Here is a 21,647-nt window from a genome sequence, read left to right as displayed (position 1 = left end):
CTGCTTATATTTACCTAAAGCATTACTAGAAGAATGCATTTGAACCTAATCAAAGTGGTTAGTGGAGACGGTAGGACAAAGTGGGAATGAGACTTCCTAATGTAAACCTTCTTAGAAAATTTGAGTTTTTTAGAATTGTGTGCATATATTATGTTGTAAAAAAATGTGTTTTTTTGTTTGTTATTATATGCCACAGAGTAAGTTAAAATACTTTGAGAAGTAATTGTGTGCCTTCCAGGGTAGGTTTGGTTTTGAAGCTCAGGTAAAATGCTCATCAGTCAGACTCAGGAGTATTGTATTTCTCCTTCCAAAAGGACAAAATCATTTTAGGTAATTTTGATATAATATCATCTTTTTCAAAATTGCGATTATGTATATAAACTTTTAGAGTATGTATCAGTGTATCCTTTTTTTTTTTTTTTTGAGATGGAGTCTTGCTTTGTCACCCAGGCTGGAGTGCAGTGGTGCAATCTCGGCTCAATGTAACCTCCGCCTCCAGGGTTCAAGTGATTCTCCTGCCTCATCCTCCTGAGTAGCTGGGATTACAGGCACCAGCCACCACTCCTGGCTAATTTTTTTGTATTTTTAGTAGAGATGCGGTTTCTTCATGTTGGGCAGGCTGGTCTCAAACTCCTGACCTCAGTTAATCCTCCTGCCTCTGCCTCCCAAAGTGTTAGGATTAAAGGCGTGAGCCACGTGTGAGCCATCATGCCGGGCCTCAGTGTACCTTTTAATAGGGACTTAAAAGCTAGCCCTATAGCTCCAACAAAAAAATAGTGTGACTGTTGTGTGTGTGTATTTTTATATTTACCAAAGCTAATTGAAACAAATGATCAATCATTGAATATTGAATCTTTTATTTATTTATTTTTATCATTACTAGATACTATTTCTAAATTCCAAGTTAATTATGCTGTGTTAGGTAAATAAAGATGTTAGATATTTGAATATTTATCTGGAAAAGGTTGCTTCCATGTCCTGGAAATTTTGCTCTAATAAGCGTTAGTATTTTGACAGTATTTGTACATTTGAAACAAATAAGAATTTTAATTATAGAGCAGTATTTTAATAATTAAATAGGCTACCTGATCAAGGTTACATAAAAAACCAAAATTAGATACATAAGCTGCATTTTGGCTTTTCTTCTGCTATCTATTTATTTGTTTATTCTCAGAAACAGAGTCACTCTATTGCCTAGGCTGGAATGCAGTGGCACAGTCATTATTTAATGCAGCCTTGAACTCCTGGACTCAAGGGATTCTCCCATCTCAGCCTCCTGAGCAGCCGAGATTACAGGCATTGGCATGATTTTTTAATTTTCTGTAGAAATGAGGGTCTTGCTATGTTGCCCAGGTTGATCTCCAACCCTGGTCTCAAGTGATCCTTGTGCCTAGGCCTCCCAAAGTGCTGGGATTACAGGCATGTGCCACCATACCCAGCCTGCCTATTTATTTATAAATGTGAAAGGAAAGAAAACCATTTGTACTTTTTCTGTTTACCATATCCTACATAAATATAAAATGAATTATAAAGGGCAAAAAATAATTTTAAAAAAATTTATAAGAAACTATTGTTTTTCAGATGTGGATTACTTGATAATATCTTTGGCAAACACATTTCTTGATAGATTTACCTGTAAGTCCTGAAAGTGTCATACTTGTATTAGACTTCTTAAGATGACAACAAATAGATGAGCACAAGTTACTTTTGGTGTAATTCAGGTTCTGAGTAAGGACTAGCAGGGTCCCAGGTGGCATGTGATGTTGTCCCTTGGACCATAGAGTTTGCCTGTATGTCCAGGGCAGCCCACCGGCCTCGTATATACTAGGAGAGAAGCCTAGCATGCTTTGCCAGCCCCCTGAGAAAGCCCTAGGGACCACCTTGGTTTACCTGGTGCTTATATTCCTTGCTTCCCTCCAGGATGGGCTGTGCATTGACCTTCTTCCGGTCCCAGCAGTGGGCTGCCATGGTAGCAGCTGTGGCCAGAGGAGCTGAGGTGGTTTTACTCACCCTGTGCTGCTAATGTCATCACAGTTTATATAGGAAAGAGCCACCTGGAGCCACTTCCTCTGCAGGAGGCCATGTGGTTCAGGCCTTACGGAGTTTTGTTTCTGTCAGTACACTAGGATCCTCGACAGATGTCTTAGCCAGTTCCTTTTTATGGTTTAGAGAAAAAACTGTTTTGTTTTTGATAAAGTTCTTTGTTTTTGATTATCTATTATGGTATAACAAACTCCCCCCAAACTTAGTGCTTAATACATCATTTTGTTTGATTCATGAATCTGCAATTTAGACAGGGCTCAACTGACTCCATTTAGCGTCGGTTGGGGTGGCTCAAAAGCTGGGGGCTGGAATCACCTGAAGTCTCATTCATGGGTCTTATCACAGCATAGCATCTAGGTTCCAGGGCAAATGTCCTGAAAAAGAGCCAGTTGGAAGCTGCGTGCCTTCTGCCATGGTTTTTTTTTGTTGTTGTTTTTGTTTTGTTTTGTTTTTTTGAAACGGAGTCTCTTACTGTAGCCCAGGCTGGAGTGCAGTGGTGCCATCTAGGCTCACTGCAAGCTCCGCCTCCTGGGTTTACTTACGCCATTATCATGCCTCAGCCTCCCAAGTAGCTGGGACTACAGGCGCCCGCCACCATGCCCGGCTAATTTTTTGTATTTTTAGTAGAGAAGGGGTTTCACCATGTTAGCCAGGATGGTCTCGATCTCCTGAGCTCGTGATCTGCCTGCCTCGGCCTCCCAAAGTGCTGGGATTACAGGTGTGAGCCACCGCACCCGGCTACCTTCTGCCATGCTTTTATGTTTTAATTTTTTTTGAGACAGGATTTCACTCTCTTGCCCAGGCTGGAGTGCAGTGGCACAATCTTGACTTACTGCAGCCTTCACCTCCCATGCTCAAGCGATCCTCCCACCCCAGCCTCCCGAGTAGCTGGAACTACAGGCACGTGCCACTGCACCCAGCTAATACTTGTATTTTTAGTAGAGACAGGGTTTTGCCATGTTAGCCAGCTGGGTCTCAAATTCCTGAGCTCAAGTGATCCACCTGCCTGGGTCTCCCAAAGTGCCGGGATTATGGATGTGAGCCACTATGAGCCACTATGCCTGGCTGCAGCCATGTTTTTAAAACTACCATGTGGTTTGTCAGCATTTCAAAACATCAAATAGTACTCCTCTTCTCTAGAGCACACTTCTTCTCTGGAGCACATCTAATCCTTAACTGGAACAGCTGTAAATAGGGAAATAGCTCCAAAAGCCAATGACGGAAGATTATGAAGCTATATATTGGTGTTGATTGGCTAGTTCAGAAATTAGAGGAAAGTAAAATTTTTCACTGGGCTAAAGTTGGCTATAAAGTCTGATGCTCAACTTGAGCAAGAGGAAACATGAAGTAGAAAATTAAAAAAAAAATAAAAACAAGGAAAATGGACAAGGGACATGAACAGAAAAAAGCATCACCCAGTTGAGATGCCCGCACTATGAGCTTCTCTCCATCCCCAGGGTCTTATTCTGGGGCTCATGGATGGGTTTTGGGGCTCATGGATGGGTTTTGGGGCTCTAAACCATTCTCACTGAAGACAGCTTTGAGTGTGTACACACATATGCCTCCTGGAGAGGCCTAGCCCCCAGAAGAGACCTGAGCAGGCTGGACCCTGAGCTCCAGAAGGCAGGTGTGAACACTTCCTTAGGCTCCTGTTGTACAGGTTGATGGGACAGCCTCTGGACTCTGCAATGTGAAAACAGGAATGGAGTGATGCCATGTGAATTTACATGCACTTTACATTATCTCTGGAGAATCTCTGAGATGATTAGGATGTGGATATGCTTTGCTTTGGGCTTAATCTGGGCTAAAAAGCTGCCAATCACTCGTTTTATTAAATCTAATTTATTATTATTCTTATTATTTTTTAGCACAAAGATTGTGTGGTTCCTTACCTTGTTCGACTTCTCAAAGGTCTTCCAAAAGTGTATTGGGTAGAAGAAAGCACAGCTCGGAAAGGCAGAGGTAATTGTATATAATGTTTTCCCTGAATATAAGAGAAAATACACATGTTCAGTGTCTGTAGGATCAAGTGTTTGTTCATACTGACACATCAGATACATCTTGTCTCACTCCTGGCTGTGAAACAACTGCCTGCAGCATTGTGGGCTGAGCTTACATCGATGTGTTGGCCACAGCCCATGGATGAGTTGGGGAGAAGGTAGGCCTGGGTAGGCCAGCTTTCCATTGCATTCTTCTGAGAGTGAGCAAGAACGCTGAGACCTTCAAGAACCTTTTCTCATGTCTCATTGGCCAGAATTGGGTCGTCTGCCCGTCCCCAAATCAGTCACTGTTACCCTTAGAATTTATAGGCTCACTCCTGGAGTGAGGTCAGTTTTCCAGATTATATTGCTGCTGCTCAAAAAGGGTGAGATGGAGGTTGGGGACCCAACAGCAATGTTCACTGTAAATAGTTTCATCACTTTGTTTCTAAGTTCCAGTTAAACTTTGCACCTTTAGAAACAGAATAAATTGGCTGGTATGGTGGCTCACTCCTGTAATTCTAGCACTTTGGGAGGCTGAGGTGGGCAGATCGTTTGAGCTCAGGAGTTTAAGACTAGTCTGGGTCGGCCGGGCACGGTGGCTCACACCTGTAATCCCAGCACTTTGGGAGGCCGAGGCGGGTGGATCACGAGGTCAGGAGTTCAAGACCAGCCTGGCCAATATGGTGAAACTCCATCTCTACTAAAAGTACAAAAATTAGCCGGGGGTGGTGGTATGTGCCTGTAGTCCTAGCTGCTCGGGAGGCTGAGGCAGAAGAACTGCTTGAACCCAGGAGGCAGAGGTTGTATTGAGCCGAGATGTGCTACTGCACTGCAGCCTGGGCGACAGCGCAAGACTCCATCTCAAAAAAAAAAAAAAAAGCAAAAACCAAAACTAGTCTGGGCAACATGGCCCAGTCTGCTAAAGATGGGTTTTGCTGTTCTCAACATTCTGGGCCCCGCAACACCACCACCACTGGCGTGAACACATACACAGAGGTCACCAGCTCCAACTCTATGCTACCACTGCCTTTGGTGCAAATGTGCACACAGACCCCAGTGGCGATGCACCACTGCTGCTGCCAGTGCCCACACAGAGGCAGGTAGCCCCAGGCCTCCCAGCACCCCGCCTCAGCCAATGAGCGTGCACCCCATTGCACTGCTGGTGCTGCTGGCACAAGCAAATAGGCTGCCACTATCTGACAGAGTGCTTTGGCTGGCACTACCCTTCAGAGTGTTGTGGCTGTGTCCCAAGAACACCTCAATCCCTCCACTGCTGCATGTTCTCAACTTCAGAGAGCCAGAGAACAAAGCTGAGTGCCCAATACCAGCCCCCCAGAGTTGCAGGACACAGCCCAGGAGTGCTGAGCTGAGCCTTAGTCCCCCATGCTGAGCTGAGCCTTAGTCCCCCAAAAATCTGCCAGAAATGAAGCCAGTTGACTGAACCCAATCAAACCCCCAAAGACATCAAAGAAGATAAAAGCACCACCCCCAAAAAAAATCCATCCAAAGGACAGCAGCTTCAAAGATTGAAGGAACATTAGCCCACGAAGATAAGAAAGAGCCCGCGCAGGAACTCTGGCATCTCCAAAAGCCAGTGTCTTCATGCTGCTAAGTTGGCTGCACTAGTTCCCCAGCAGTGGTTCTTAACCAGGCCAAAATGACAGAAATAGAATTCAGAATATGGATAGGAACGAAGATCATCAACATTCAGGAGAAAGTTGAAACCCAATCCAAGGACTGTAAAGGATACAATAAAACGATATAGGAGATGAAAGATGAAATGGCCATTTTAAGAAAAAACCGGCCAGGCACAGTGGCTCACACCTGTAATCTCTGCACTTTGGGAGGCCGAGGTGGGTAGATCACTTGAGGTCAGGAGTTTGAGACCAGCTTGGCCAACATGGTGAAAGCCCATCTCTACTAAAAATACAAAAAATTAGCCAGGTGTGGTGACAGGTTCCTATAATCCCAGCTACTTGGGTGGCTGAGGCAGGAGAATTGCTTGAACCTGGGAGGTAGAGGTTGCAGTGAGCTGAGATCATGCCACTGCACTTCAGCCTGGGTGACAGAGTGAGACTCCGTCTCAAAAAGAAAACAACCAAACTGAGCTGATGGAGCTGAAAAACTCACTTCAAGAATTTTGGCTGGGCGCAGTGGCTCACACCTGTAATCCCAACACTTTGGGAGGCCAAGGCAGGTGGATCACAAGGTCAGGAGTTCAAGACCAGCCTTGCCAAGATGATGAAACCCCGTCTTTATCAAAAATACAAAAATCGGCTGGGTGTGGTGGCACACGCCTGTAATCCCAGCTACTTTGGAGGCTGAGACAGGAGAATCGCTTGAACCCGGGAGGCAGAGACAGCAGTGAGCCAAGATTGCGCCACTGCACTCCAGCCTGGGCAACAGAGCAAGACTCCATCTCAAAAAAAAAAAAAAGAATTTCAAAATAAACAACAGGATTGACCAAACTGAGGAAAGAATCCCAGAGCTCAAAGACCAGCTCTCCAAAATAACTCAGTCAGACAAAAATAAAGAAAATAAAGAATGAACACCTCTGAGAAATATGGGATTATGTAGAGACCAAATATACAACTCACTGGTGTCCCTGAAAGATAGGGAGAGAGAAAGTAAGCAACTTGGAAAACGTATTTCAGGATATTATCCATGAGTATTTTCCCAATCTCACTAGAGAGGCCAAAAATCAAATTCAGGAAATGCAGAGAACCCCTATGAAATACTACACAAGAAGACCATCCCCAAGGCACATAGTCATCAGATTCTCCAAGGTCTAAATGAAAGAAAAAAAATGTTAAAGGCAGCTAGAGAGAAGGGGCAGGTTACCTTCAAAGGGAGTCCCACCAGGCTAACAGCAGACCTTTTAGTAGAAACTCTACAAGCCAGAAGAGAATGGAGGCCTATATTCAGCCTTTTTTTTTTTTTTTTTTTTTTTGAGAAGGAGTCTCACTCCATCACTCAGGCTGGAGTGCAGTGGTGCGATCTTGGGTCACTACAACCTCCACCTCCCAGGTTCAAGCAATTCTCGTGCCTCAGCCTCCTGAATAGTTGGGGACTACAGGCGCACACCACCATGCCCAGCTAATTTTTGTATTTTTAGTAGAGACAGGGTTTTGCCATGTTGACTAGGCTGGTCTTGAACTCCTGGCCTCAAGTGACCCCTGCTCCTCAGCCTCACAAAGTGCTGGGATTGCAGGCATGAGCCACTGGGCCTGGCTCATATTCAGCATTGTTAAAAGAATTTCCAACCAAGAATTTCATATCCAGTCAAACTAAGCTTTATGAGTGAAGGAGAAATAAGATCTTTTTGAGACAAGCACATGCTAAGGGATTTCTTTACCACCACCTGCCTTACAGGGTCTTGAAGGGAATGCTAAACATGGAAGGGAAAGACTATTACCAGCCACTACAGAAACACACCTAAGGGCTGGGCGCAGTAGCTCATGCCTGTAATCCCAGCACTTTGGGAGTCCAAGGCGGATGGAACACCTGAGGTCAGGAGTTTGAGACCAGGCTGGCCAACATGGTGAAAACCCTTCTCCACTAAAAAGACAAAAAATTAGCTGAGCATGGTGGCAGATACCTGTAATCCCAGCTACTCAGAAGGCCGAGGCAGGAGAATTGCTTGAACCTGGGAGGTGGAGGTTACAGTGAGCCACAGTTGCACCACTGCACTCCAGCCTGGGCAACAGGAATGAAACTCTGTCTCAAAAACAAACAAACAACAACAACAAAACACACCTAAGTACCTAGACTAGTGACACTATAAAGCAACCACACAAACAAGTCTGCATAATAACCAGCTAACAATATAGTGATGGGAACAGAGCCACACATATCAATATTATGAATGTAAATGGACTAAATGTCCCATTTAAAAGACACATTGTGGCAAATTGGATAAAGAAGCAAGACCCAATGGTATGCTGTCTTCAAGAGACCAATCCCACATACAATGACACCCATACATTCAAAGTAAAAGGATGAAAAAAAATCTACCAAGCAAATGGAAAACAAAAAAAAGAGCAGGGATTGCTATTCTGATTTCAGACAAAATAGACTTTCAACCAACTAAAATCACAAAAGACAAAGAAAGGCATTACATAATGGTAAAAGGCTTGATTCAGCAAGATTTGACTATACATATCAAACACAGGAGCAAATTTATACGTATTGAACACGGGAGCAACCACGTTTATAAAGCAAGTTCTTAGAGACCTTTGATGAGGCTTAGATAACCACACAATAGCTGGGACACTTCAACACCCCACTGACAGTGTTAGACAGATCATCAGGGCAGAAAACTGATAAAGATATTCAGGATTTAAACTCGACACTTGACCAAATGGACCTAATAGACGTCTACACAACACTCCACTTGAAAGCAGCAGAATATACATTCTTCTCATCTGCACACGCAACATACTCTAAAATCAACCACACTATCAGACATAAAACAAGCCTCAGCAAATTCAGAAAAACTGAACTTATACTAACCATGCTCTTGGCCACAGCACAATAAAAATAGAATTAAATACTAAGAAAATCACTGAAAGCATATAATTACATGAGAATTAAATAACCTGCTCCTGAATGACTTTCGGGTAAATAATGAAATTAAGGCAGAAATAAAGAAATTCTTTAAAATTAATGAGAATGAAGATACAACATACCAGAATCTCCGGGACACAGCTAAGGCAGAATTAAGAGGGAAGTTTATAGCATGAATGCTGACGTCAAAAAATTAGATCTCAAATTAACAACCTAACATCACAACTAGAGGAACTAAAGAAACAAGAACAAACTAACCCCAAAGGTAGCCGAAGATAAGAAATAACTAAAACCAAAGCTGAACTGAAGGAAATTGAGATATGAAAACCATACAAAAGATCAACAAATCCAGGAGTTGGTTTTTTGAATAAAAAAAAAAATAAGATAGACCACTAGCTAGACTTATAAAGAAAAAAAGAGAAAAGGTCCAAATAGACAACCAGAAATTGATAAAGGGGACATTACCAGTGACTCCACAGAAATAATAATAATAAAAAAACCCAACCCTGAGAGACAAACACCTCTATGCATACAAGCTAGAAAACCTAGAAGAAATGGATAAATTCCTGGACATTTACAACCTACCAAGACTAAACCCAGAAGAAACTGAATCCCTGAACAGACAAATAACAAGTTCCGAAATTGAGTAATGAAAAGTCTGCCAGCTGAAGAAAGCCTAGGACCAGATGGATTCACAGCTGAATTCTACCAGATGTATAAAGAAGAGCTGGTACCACTCCTACTGAAACTATTACAAAAAAATTAAGGAGGAGGGACTCCTCCCTAACTCTATGTGGGTAGCGTCATCCTGATACCAAAACCTGGCAGAGACACAACAAAAAAAGAAAACTTTAGGCTAATAGATGAACATAGATGCAAAAATCCTCAACAAAATACTAGGTAACTGAATCTAGCAGCACATCAAAATGCTAATCCATCAGGTCAAGTAGGCTTTATCCCTGGGATACAGGATTGATACAATGTATGCAAATCAATGTGATTCATCACAGAAACAGAACTAAAACCAAAAACCATGTGATTATCTTAATAGATACAGAAGAGGCTTTTCATAAAATTCAATATCCCTTCATGTTAAAAATCCTCAACAGGCCAGGCGTGGTGGCTCACGCCTGTAATCCCAGCACTTTGGGAGGCTAAGGTGGGCAGATTACGAGGTCAGGAGATTGAGACCATCCTGGCCAACATGGTGAAATCCTGTCTCTCCTGAAATACAAAAAATTAACCAAGCGTGGTGGCGGGCATCTGTAGTCCCAGCTACCCAGGAGGCTGAGGCAGGAGAATCGCTTGAACCCGGGAAGCAGAGGTTGCAGTGAGCCGAGATCATGCTACCGCACTCCAACCTGGCAACAGAGCAAGACTCTGTCTCAAAAAAAAAAAAAAAAAAAAAAAAAATCCACAACAAACTCTAGGCATTGAAGGAACATACTTCAAAGTAATAATAGCCATCTATGACAAACCCATAGCCATCATTATACTGTATGGTCAAAAGCTGGAAGCATTCCCCTTGAAAACCACAACAAGACAAAGATGCCCTCTCTCACCTCTCCTATGCAGCATAATTCTGGAAGTCCTGGCCAGAGCAGTCAGGCAAGAGAAAGAAATAAAAGTCATCCAGATAGGAAGAGAGGAAGTCAAACGATCTCTTTTCACAGGTTATATGATTCTATACCTAGAAAACCCTATCGTCTCTGCCCAAAGCCCCTTGATCTGATAAACAACTTCAGCAAAGTTTCAGGATACAAAATCAATGTACAAAAATCAGTAGCATTCCTATACACCAACAACATCCAAGCTGAGAGCCAAATCAAGAACACAGTCCCATTCACAATATTCACAAAAATAATAAAATACCAGCTGGGCATAGTGGCTCACTACTGTAATCCCAGCACTTTGGGAGGCCGAGGCAGGTGGATCACTTGAGGTCAGGAGTTCGAGACCAGCCTGGCCAACAGGGTGAAACCCATCTCTGCTAAAAACACAAAAATTAGCTGGGCATGGTAGCGCATGCCTGTAATCCCAGCTACTTGGGAGGCTGAGGCAGGAGAATCGCTTGAACCTGGGAGGCAGAGGTTGCCGTGAGCCGCGATTGCGCCACTGCCCTCCAGCCTGTGCGACAGAGTGAGACTCCATCTCAAAAAAAAGAAAAGATAAAATACCTTGGAATACAGCTAACGGGGGTGAAAAATCTCTACAGCAAGAATTACAAAATACTACTGAAAGAAATCAGAGCTTACACAAATGGAAAAACATCCCATGCTCAGACAGGAAGAATCAATATTGTTAACATGGCCATACTACCCAGAGCAATTTATGGATTCAGTGCTATTCCTATCAAACTACCAATGACATACTTCACAGAATTAGAAAAAAACTATTTTAGAATTTTTATGGAACCAAAAAACAGCCTGAATAGCCAAGGTAATCTGAAAAAGAGCAAAGCTGGAGACATCACATTACCCAACTTCAAACTTCAACTCTACTACAGGGCTACAGTAACCAAAACAGCATGGTACTGGTAAAAAAAAAAAATAGCACATAGACAAATAGCCCAGAAATAATGCTGCACACCTGCAACCATCTGATCTTCAACAGAGTCAACAAAACAAGTAATGGGGAAAGGACTCCCTACTCAATAAATGGTGCTAGGATAACTGGCTAGCTATATTCGGAAGACTGAAACTAGACCCCTTACTTACGCCCTATACAAAAATCAACTGAAGATGGATTAAAGCTCTAGATGTAAAACCTTAAACTATAAACACCCTGGAAGATAAACTAGGAAATACCACTCTGGACATAGACCCTGGCAAAGATTTTTTTTTTTTTTTGAGACAGAATCTCGCTGTCGCCCAGGCTGGAGTGCAATGGCGCTATCTCGGCTCACTGCAGGCTCCGCCCCCAGGGTTCACGCCATTCTCCTGACTCAGCCTCCCGAGTAGCTGGGACTACAGTCGCCCGCCACCTCGCCCGGCTAATTTTTTGTGTTTTTAGTAGAGACGGGGTTTCACTGTGTTAGCCAGGATGGTCTTGATCTCCTGACCTCATGATCCGCCCGCCTTGGCCTCCCAAAGTGCTGGGATTACAGGCATGAGCCACCGTGCCCGGCCAGAGCCTGGCAAAGATTTAATGGCAAAAATTTGATGACAAAGATGCCAAAAGCAATTGCAGCAAAAACAAAAATTGACAAATGGGACCTAATTAAACTAAAGAGCTTCTGCACAGCAAAACAAACTGTCAACAGAGTAAACAGCCACCCTACTGAATGAAAGAAAATATTTGCAAACTATGCAAAGGTCTAAAGTCCAGAATCTATGAGGAACTTAAATTTACAAACAAAAAACAACACCATTAAAAGGTGAGCCAAGGACGAATAGATACTTTTCAAAAGAAGACATACAAGTGGCCAAAAATATATGAAAAATATGCTCATCATCTGATGCTAATAATCAGAGAAATGTAAATCAAAAAAAAAATTTTAGTGAGATACCATCTCACACCAGTCAGAATGGCTATTATTAAAAAGTCAAGAAATAACGGATGCTGGTGAGGTTGTGGAGAAAAGGGGACACTTACACACTGCTGGTGTGAATATAAATTAGTTCAGCCATTGTGGAGTGCAGTTTGGCAATTTCTGAAAGAACTTAAAACAGAATTACCATTTGACCCAGCAATCCCATTATTGGGTGCGTACTCAAATGTAAATCATTCTACTGTAAAGATACGTGCGTAAGTATGTTTATTACAGCAGTATTTACAATAACAAAGATAAGGAATCAACCTAAATGCCTATCAATGGAAGATTGGGTAAAGAAAATGTCGTATGTGTACCATGGAGTACTATGTAGCCATAAAAAAAGAAAAAGATCGTGTCCTTTTATTTATTTTTTTATTTTATCTTTTTTTGAGACAGTCTTGCTCTGTCACCCAGCTTGGAGTGCAGTGGTGTGATCTCTGCTCACTGCAACCCCCGCCTCCCAGGTTCAAGGGATTCTCCTGTCTCAGCCTCCCAAGTAGCTGGGGTTATAGGCATGTGCCACTACACCGGGCTAATTTTTATATTTATAGTGGAGATGGAGTTTTGCCATGTTGGCTAGGCTGGTCTCGAACTCCTGGCCTCAAGTTATTTGCCTGCCTCAGCCTCCCAAAGTGCTGGGATTACACCGTGCCCGGCCAAGATCACGTCTTTTGTAGCAACATGGATGGAGCTGGAGACTGTTATGGGAGAATTAGCACAGGAACAGGAAACCAAACGCTACATGTTCTCACTTATAAGTGGGAGCTAAACATCAAGTACATATGAACACAGAAGGGAACAGCAGACACTGGGGCCTACTTAAGAGTGGAGAGTAGGAGGAGGGCGAGGATGGGAAAACTACTTTTTGGGTACAATGCCTATTACGGGGATGATGAAATAATCTGTACACCAAACCCCTGTAACATGCAATTTACCTGTATAACAAAACTACATATGTACCCCTGAACCTGAAATAAAAATTAAAAAACGTTCTGTTTGTGCCAGTATTCCTCTTGACCTTTAGGTTTTCATCATTTCTGGTAACATGCCTAAATCTGACAGATCCAAAATTATGCATGTATCCTGCAATTTGTTAGGATTTTGTTTGTTTTTTGTTTTTTGAGACAGTCTCATTCTGTCTGCACTCCAAGCTGGAGTGCAGTGGCCTGACCTCGGTTCACTGTAACCTCCGCCTCCTGGGTTCAAGCAATTCTCGTGCCTCAGCCTCCCAAGTACCTGGGATTACTGGCATGCATCACTATGCCTCGCTAATTTTTGTATTTTCGGTAGAGACAGAATTTTGCCATGTTGGCTGGGCTGATCTTGAACTCCTGGCCTCAAGTGATCTGCCTGCCTCGGCCTCCTAAAGTGCTAGGACTATAGGCGTGAGCCACTGCACCCAGTCTGTCCTGCAATTTGATGGACTACAAATTAAATAGAGCATCATTACTAAAAAGTCAAATTTTAGGCCGGGCATGGGCACATTCAAGTTTGAGAATAGCCTAGAGCTGCACTTTAAAATTTTAAGTGCTGGAGTAGAAATGTAAGTCTTCTGTCATGTACTGTGAATATATCCACTAAATAGTGGATACTCTTTTGTCCTTGATTCAACATTCAATATTCAAAATTGATTTTTTTTTTTTTTTTTTTTTTTTTGAGATGGCATCTCATTCTGTCACCCAGGCTGGAGTACAGTGGTGTGATCTCGGCTCACTGGAACCTCCACTTCCTGGCTTCAAGCTATTCTCCTGCCTCAGCCTCCCAAGTGACTGGGATTACAGGTGTGCGCCACCACACCCAGCTAATTTTTGTATTTTTAGTAGAGACGGGGTTTCACCATGTGGGCCAGGCTGGTCTCGAACTCCTGACCTCAGGTGATCCGTCTGCCTTGGCCCCCCAGAAGTGCTGGGATTACAGACGTGAGCCACTTTGCCCAGCCAAGTATTTGTGTGTGTGTGTGTGTGTGTGTGTGTGTGATTTATCGCATTTACTTAGGGAATAAAAAATTGAATCTGTCATGTTGAGAGGCTCTGTTATCTCACACTAGCTGTTGGCTCAGGAAACATTTAAGTTTATTGAACCAAAACATTTACTTAAAGGAAAGGTAGGGTTGTTTCTCAGCAAATTCATTGGGCCCATAGCTGTTCTTTTGAGACTCGTCTCAAGGAGGGCAGCTGCTATAAACTGGTCGCTTGGCAGGTCATGGTGAGAGGGTACATACTGTTGGATGGCCAGAGGTGTGATCCAGTATCTGGTTCCTGGTTATCTGATTTATGTTTTTACATCTTCCAGGTGCCCTCCCAGTTGCAGAGAGCTTCAGCTTCTGCTTGGTAACTCTGCTGTCTGATGTGGCCTATAGGGATCCTTCACTTAGGGATGAGGTAAGCATGTGTTGGTTGATTTGGTATGCATTTCTATTAGATTGAATAGAGTCCCAAAGTGATGAAAAGATTTAAAAAATGTGAAATGTGATTGGATTGTTTGTTGATATTTATTTCATCCTGTTCATAGCAGACCTAAGACATGTTTAGGTCTTTCAGTACTCTTCAGGATCTCATGAGTCTTATCTTATTCAACTTTTCTTTTTTTTCTGTTTCTTTTTTCTGATGAAGGGCAGGCGCTGCAGAGACATGAGCAGCACTGTCCCTTTCAGCTTTTCAGAAAGTCCTGTAAGGTAGGCAGCAGAAAAAGGCAAAGGCAGCTCATTTTTCTTGCTCTTTGTTGGGGATTGAAGTCATTCTTAGAAGATCATTTTCTTTTCTTTTTTTGAGACAGAGTCTTGCTCTGTCATCCAGGCTGGAGTGCAGTGGTGCAATCTGGGCTCACTGCAACCTCCGCCTTCCACCTCAAGCCAGCCTCCCTCCTAAGACTCCCAAGTAGCTGAGACTGTAGGCGTTCACTATCACGCTGGCTAATTTGTTTTGTATTTTTTGTAGAGACGAGGTTTCGCCACGTTGCCCAGGCTGGTCTTGAACTCTGGGCCTCAAGTGATCCTCCTGCCTTGACCTCCCAGTGTGCTGGGATTATAGGTGTGAGCCACTGTGCCCAGCTAGAAGAGAATCTTCTAGGTAGCTGAAGCTTTTATCTTTAAGGGCACAGACTTTCTTTAGATTTTGTTAATTTTGATAGAAATGTTATGAACATGTATTTCATACTTTCCTCTTCTTTAAACAAAGAATATAATCATACAAGTTTTTCTTAAATTTATCGCTTAGAAAGTTAGTTTTTGTATGCTGCTATTCCTAGGTTCTTCCAAACAGTGCCTAGTTGCTTGTTGGCATTCTAAATGTTCCCAGTTGGTGATGTATTTTGACTAATTTAGATTCTTCATTTGTTTGTAGGTTGGCTAAAGAAATGCTTAAATATGTTAGAATAATGTGTTTTTATTAAAAAGTTGGACATTAAGGGCTTTTCTATGAATAAAATTTATCAGAATTAAGAGGTCAACACCAAAGGTGATAACATGACTTTAACATATAAAATGGAAAAAGTGGCTGGGTGTGGTGGCTCAGGCCTGTAATCCTAGCACTTTGGGATGCTGAGGCGGGTGGATCACCTGAGGTCAGGAGTTTGAGACCAGCCTGGCCAACATGAAGAAACCCCATCTCTACTAAAAACACAAAAATTAGCCGGGTGTGGTGGCAGGAGCCTGTAATCCCAGCTACTTGGGAGGCTGAGGCATGAGAATCACTTGAACCTGGGAGGCAGAGGTTGCAGTGAGCTGAGATCATGCCACTGCACTCCAGCCTGGACAACAGAGTGAGACTCGGTCTCAAAATAAATAAATAAAATAAATAAATAAATAAATAAAATGGAAAAACTGTTGCTTTTCAAGCTTTCGTAGATTATTCAACATTACTTAATATTACGAAAATGTAAGAGATTTGACTTGGTTATGAACAAGTCATGTCACACCAACTTCATTTTTTCTTTGCCTGGATTTTCTAAGAAGAATGATTGAGAGAAATGAAGTTGCTGCATTCTAGTGGATCTTCATAAATGCTTTGGACAAGCACCTTTCCTGACATCCTGGACCAATTATATGGGCTGAGGGCCAAATGGTTTGGAGGGTTTGCAGAACTGCCTGAAGGACTGTCCCAAAGGGTGATCAGTGAGGTATCGGCCCAGCAGGACCCTCCTGTCATTGGAGCAAAACAAGCTAGTGCTGTAAATGAAGATCTGGAAAGCAAGTTGATTTCATTTGTAGAAGGCACAAAGCTGGGAATCACAGATTTGTACAATGAGCTAAAGCTAATACCATGAGTTTTTGTAGGGGTAGATGAAAGATAAAAAATACCAACTATGTTAGTAGAGATTACATAGTTTAGGAGAAGCAGGTGCGAAAGAAGACTTAGGTATCTTCCTCATCTATAAGCTCATTATCATGCATGGTGGCTCAACGCCTGTAATCCCAGCATTCTGGGAGGCTGAGGCAGGAGGATCACTTGAGCCCAGGAATTTGAGACCAGCTTGGGCAACATAGTGAAACCCATCCCTACAAAAATAAAAATAAAAATTAGCTGGGCATAGTGACACTTGCCTGTAATCCCAGCTACTCAGGAGGCTGAGGCAGGAGGATTGCTTGAGTCCAGGAGTTTGAGGCTACAGCGAGCTGTGATTGAACCCCTGCACTGATCATGGCTCACTACATCCTCAGCCTCCCGGGCTCAAGTGACCCTCACACCTCAGCCTCCTGACCACAGGCACGCACCACCACACCTGGCTAATTTTTGTATGTTTTGTAGAGACAGGGTTTCGATACTTTGCCCAGGCAGGTCTGAACTCCTGAGCTCAACTGATCCACCGGCTTCAGCCTCCCAAAGTGCTGGGATTGGCCGGGCGCAGTGGCTCACACCTGTAATCCCAGCACTTTGGGAGGCCGAGGTGGATGGATCACCTGAGGTTGGGAGGTTGAGACCAGACTAACCAACATGGAGAAACCCGTCTCTACTAAAAATAAAAAATTAGCCAGGTGTGGTGGTGCATGCCTGCAATCCCAGCTACTAAGGAGGCTGAGGCAGGAGAATCGCTTGAACCCAGGAGGCGGAGGTTGTGGTGAGCTGAGACATGCCATTGCACTCTAGCCTGGGCAACAAGACTGAAACCGCACCTCCAAACAAACAAACAAACAAACAAAAAAAAGTGCTGGGATTATAGGCATGAGCCACCCTGCCAGGACAAAAAAAAAATTTCTTAAAAAATTATGGGCTGGGTGCAGTGCCTCACGCCTATAATTCCAGCACTCTGCGAGGCCAAGGCAGGTGGATCACCTGAGGTCAGGAGTTCAAGACCAGCCCGGCTAACATGGTGAAACCCTGTCTGTACTAAAAATACAAGAAATTAGCCAGGCACGGTGGCATGCACCTGTAATCCCAGCTACTCAGGAGACTGAGTCAGTAGAATCGCTTGAACCCGGGAGGTGGAGGTTGCAGTAAGCCAAGATCATGCCACTGCACTCCAGCCTGGGCAACAAGAGCGAAACTTCGTCTCAAATAAAAAAAATTTAAAAATTATGTATAAGCTCATTGAGATAGCAGTGTGAAGTGGCTGCAGAAAAGCTAATGTCACGTACGTAGAAGTGTAGAATCTGTGATGAGTTTGGTGAGTATGCTGGGTGAGTTCCAGCATCGCAGATGTTAATGTATTTTATTCTGAGCACTACACTTCCAGACAGAAAACTGGACTACCGTAAAATCAGAAGCTGGCAATTAGCATTATAAAGGATTTGTGATCATGAAGAATACGGTTGAAAAGCGCTAGGGCGTTTACCCATGAAAAGAAAAGATTTGGGGACCCATCACCTGTTTACAGAATATGTTAATAGAGGAAAAAGTAGCCCCAAGGACTGGTAGGTACAAGCCCCAGGAGGACAGCATTGGCCCAGTGTTGGGAGGAACTCTGAACCAGCCCAGAGAGTGAGGGTTTTGTCCCTGGAAAGTCAGCTGGTTGGCCACTTGGCACAGTCATTGTGGAGGGATGTATCAGATATGGGGTTGGTTAAGATAATGTCTGAAGTGCCTTCTAATTCTGACTTCGTTTTGTGATATTTACCTAATTTTGTTTGTTTTCTTGTTTCCTTGACTGTTACAGATTTTAGAGGCGCTTTTGCAGGTTTTGCATGTCCTCTTGGGGATGTGCCAGGCCTTGGAGATTCAAGACAAAGGTACAAGTATCCTTAAGGTTTTTCTTAAAATGGTTTTGTGGTTACTCTTTCCCTTGCTTTTCTCCAGTCTTTTCTGTTGTTGGGTACCTAATGTATATGATGCGAGAAAACCTTCCTATTTTAGTTTGATTTGTTGTGTGTTAATATCCTCAGAGGCCACATGGGGTCAGGCGCATTGCTCTGCTACATAGATGCTGGGTCACCTTGGACAAGTAACTTCACCCTTCTGGGCCCCAGTTTCTTCACCTGTAACATCTGTGGGTAGATTAGTTGACTTCCAAAGGTCATTTTTTCTGTGTTGTAAGGCTACTGATATGCTCCTAAGAGGAATAAATGTATAAGGTACTTGATAATATGACCTAGCTATATTATTGATTTGGATGTGCCATGAATAGATGAAGACCTCCCAAGGAGGGCAGCTGGGTGTGTTGAAGACATAGTCTGAAGTTGTTAATGACAGGTCGAAGATATCACTTGTCAGCCCTTGGGGTTGACCCCATTATTGTGGCTTATTTTGAACCTTCGCAGTTATTAGTGGGTGGCTTGTGAAATCTTAGTCAATGTTACAAGTTAGTACTTACTATATGACTCTATCAGGATACTTTCTTATATTGTAACGTTTTCACTTGATCTTCTAGAATACCTTTGCAAGTATGCTATCCCATGCCTGATAGGAATCTCGCGAGCATTTGGGCGTTACAGCAACATGGAAGAGTCTCTCCTCTCAAAGCTCTTTCCCAAAATCCCTCCTCATTCCCTCCGTGTCCCGGAAGAGCTTGAAGGTGTTCGAAGGCGTTCCTTTAATGACTTCCGCTCCATCCTCCCCAGCAATCTGCTGACTGTCTGTCAGGAGGGTACCCTGAAGAGGAAAACCAGCAGTGTGTCCAGCATCTCTCAGGTGGGCCTGGGCTACTGGGGAAGGAGCAGAGGAGAAAGACCCTGTTAAGCTCCCCTGCAGAGAAAATCCCTCTTCTTTGTAGTCGGAGTAAACTTAAGTAACGTGAAATGTTTCACTAGAATTCTGTTTAATACAAAGACTTGTCTTGTCCCTCTTAAGATGTTGGGGGAAAGGTTTATAGAGTGCATGTATAAACTGGCCATAAAAATATGAAACAATAAGGTGTAAAAAGCCACAAAAGGCTTCTAAAAAAAAAAGCCTCGTATAGCCATTATGTTCCCATACTCTGAGCAAGACTTACTCTCTTATCCATAAGCACTGTGTTCAAAAAAAAAACCCACTCCTTTAAAACATTAAAATATAGCCAAACATACAGAGTCCTAGTTAAGCCCGCCCCCACTAACTGCTATCCGATAAGTTGGAAATACACTGTTTAAACACAAAAAAAATTCATTTAAACCGCCACTACTATAGATTACACATATGACGTACTGCCTCCCTTTCACCCTAAACATCCGCTTCTTAAATCTAAGTGATTATACTCAATAAATAGTGTAAAAACCAAAACTCTAGGCCTTTGCAGCCTCTGATTTGCTCTGGTCCCCTGGCTTCCACCTTTATAAACTCTTAACCTGTCTCTTCTCTTTCCTTTGTCACCACCAAACTTTAAATACCCTACGGGTGGTGTTGAGGCTAGTCCCCAACATAAGATTTATAAGTGATTTCATAGTCATAAAGTATATGTTTCATAGCAGTTGGGTGCCAAATGCTATTTTGCCTGGAAGACAGTTGGTACCCTTAAGAAGTATATAATTGACTCATGGAGAAAAGACAAAAACACAAAACACTGAGGACAATTCAGCTCAGTAATCAAGTGTCAAATATACGGCTAAACACGAAGAATTTAGTGATACAGCATGTAGTAGAGAATGCTGTAGCTGTGATGGGCTTTAGGAAGGAAATGAGGCTTCAACCAGGACTTGAAGTACAAACATTGGGCTGGCAGAGAGGACCTTGTCTAAGACAAATCTCACAGAGGTCTCACTGGTCTTTGCTGATACATAACTGTGGTTGTGTGTTTCAGGTCAGCCCTGAACGCGGCATGCCCCCTCCCAGTTCCCCTGGAGGATCCGCCCTTCACTACTTTGAAGGTGGGCTTCACCTCTCCCAAGAATATTTTGACCTAGTACTTGGAGAACAGGCTCACAGTGACTTCTTGTGATATTAAGGATGCTGATACTAACTCTGTTGTCATGGATGTACCTAGAGTGCCAAGCTTTTAGGAAGTATTTATTTTCTGTTTTCATTTAAGTTTCTTAAAATTTAATTTTCATTTATTTTATATATAGAGAAAAGTACATTTAATTTTCAAATTTTTTTTTTCTTTTTTTTGAGACGGAGTCTTGCTCTTTCACCCAGGCTGGAGTGCAGTGGCGCGATCTCGGCTCACTGCAAGCTCCACCTCCCGGGTTCACGCCATTCTCCTGCCTCAGCCTCTCCGAGTAGCTGGGACTACAGGCGCCCGCCACCACGCCCGGCTAATTTTTTGTATTTTTAGTAGAGACGGGGTTTCACCGTGGTCTCGATCTCCTGACCTCGTGATCCGCCCGCCTCGGCCTCCCAAAGTGCTGGGATTACAAGCGTGAGCCACTGTGCCCGGCCAATTTTCAAATATTTTATATAGAGAGAAAAGTACAGAAAATAACTTGCAGACCCCTATATACCTGTCATCAGAATTTTTGCACTTTAACCTGTAAAAGTTCCTTTTCAGGTGGAAGTGCTAATGGTGGATATTTCTTTTCTTTTTCTGAGATAGAGTCTGGCTCTGTTGCCCAGGTTGGAGTGCAGTGGCGTAATCTCAGCTCACTGCAGGCCCTGCCTCCTGGGTTCAAGCAATTCTCTTGCCTCAGCCTCCCAAGTAGCTGGGACTACAGGCACCCACCAGCATGCTCAGCTAATTTTTGTATTTTTAGTAGAGACAGGGTTTCACCATGTTGGCCAGGCTTGTCTTGAACTCCTGACCTCAAGTGATCCACCCATTTCCTCCTTCCAGAGTGCTAGGATTACATGCATGAGCCACCACACCTGGTTGGACATTTTTGTTTAATGACATTAAGTATGTAGATAATATTAAAGTACTAATACTACTATTACTACTTTTTTTTTTTTTTTTTTTTTGGAGACAGAGTCTCACTCTGCCACCCAGGCTGGAGTGCAGTGGCATGATCATGGCTCACCGCAGCTTCAACCTCCTGGGCTCAAGTGATCCTCCCACCTCAGCCTCCCAAGTAGCTAGGACTATAGGCACCCTCCACAACGCCCACTAACTTGTGTATTTTTTGTAGAGATGGGGTTTTGCCATGTTGCCCAGGCTGGTCCAGAACTCCTGGGCTCAAGGGAACGCCTGCCTTGGTCTCTCAAAGTGCTAGGATTATAGCCGTGAACCACCATACCCAGCCT

General features: G+C 43.2%; 1 protein-coding gene across 2 annotated transcripts in view; it reads left to right on the top strand.

Annotated features, from left to right (window-relative positions):
- The window catches only part of PI4KA (phosphatidylinositol 4-kinase alpha), a 147,403-nt gene that overhangs the window by 14,330 nt on the left and 111,426 nt on the right, over window positions 1–21,647 (top strand). For both annotated transcript variants that reach the window (XM_003281433.4, XM_030815901.1), the window contains exons 3-7: window positions 3,912–4,005; window positions 14,419–14,507; window positions 18,217–18,289; window positions 18,928–19,187; window positions 20,272–20,338. In XM_003281433.4, coding sequence (XP_003281481.2) covers window positions 3,912–4,005; window positions 14,419–14,507; window positions 18,217–18,289; window positions 18,928–19,187; window positions 20,272–20,338 — 583 coding nt within the window. The remainder of the gene's footprint in view (window positions 1–3,911; window positions 4,006–14,418; window positions 14,508–18,216; window positions 18,290–18,927; window positions 19,188–20,271; window positions 20,339–21,647) is intronic.

This window comes from Nomascus leucogenys, chromosome 7b (genome assembly GCF_006542625.1).
Source record: "Nomascus leucogenys isolate Asia chromosome 7b, Asia_NLE_v1, whole genome shotgun sequence".
NCBI classification, from domain to species: Eukaryota; Metazoa; Chordata; class Mammalia; order Primates; family Hylobatidae; genus Nomascus; species Nomascus leucogenys.
The sequence above is the reverse complement of the archived record's forward strand: the minus strand, read 5'-3'. Positions and strand labels throughout refer to the sequence as shown.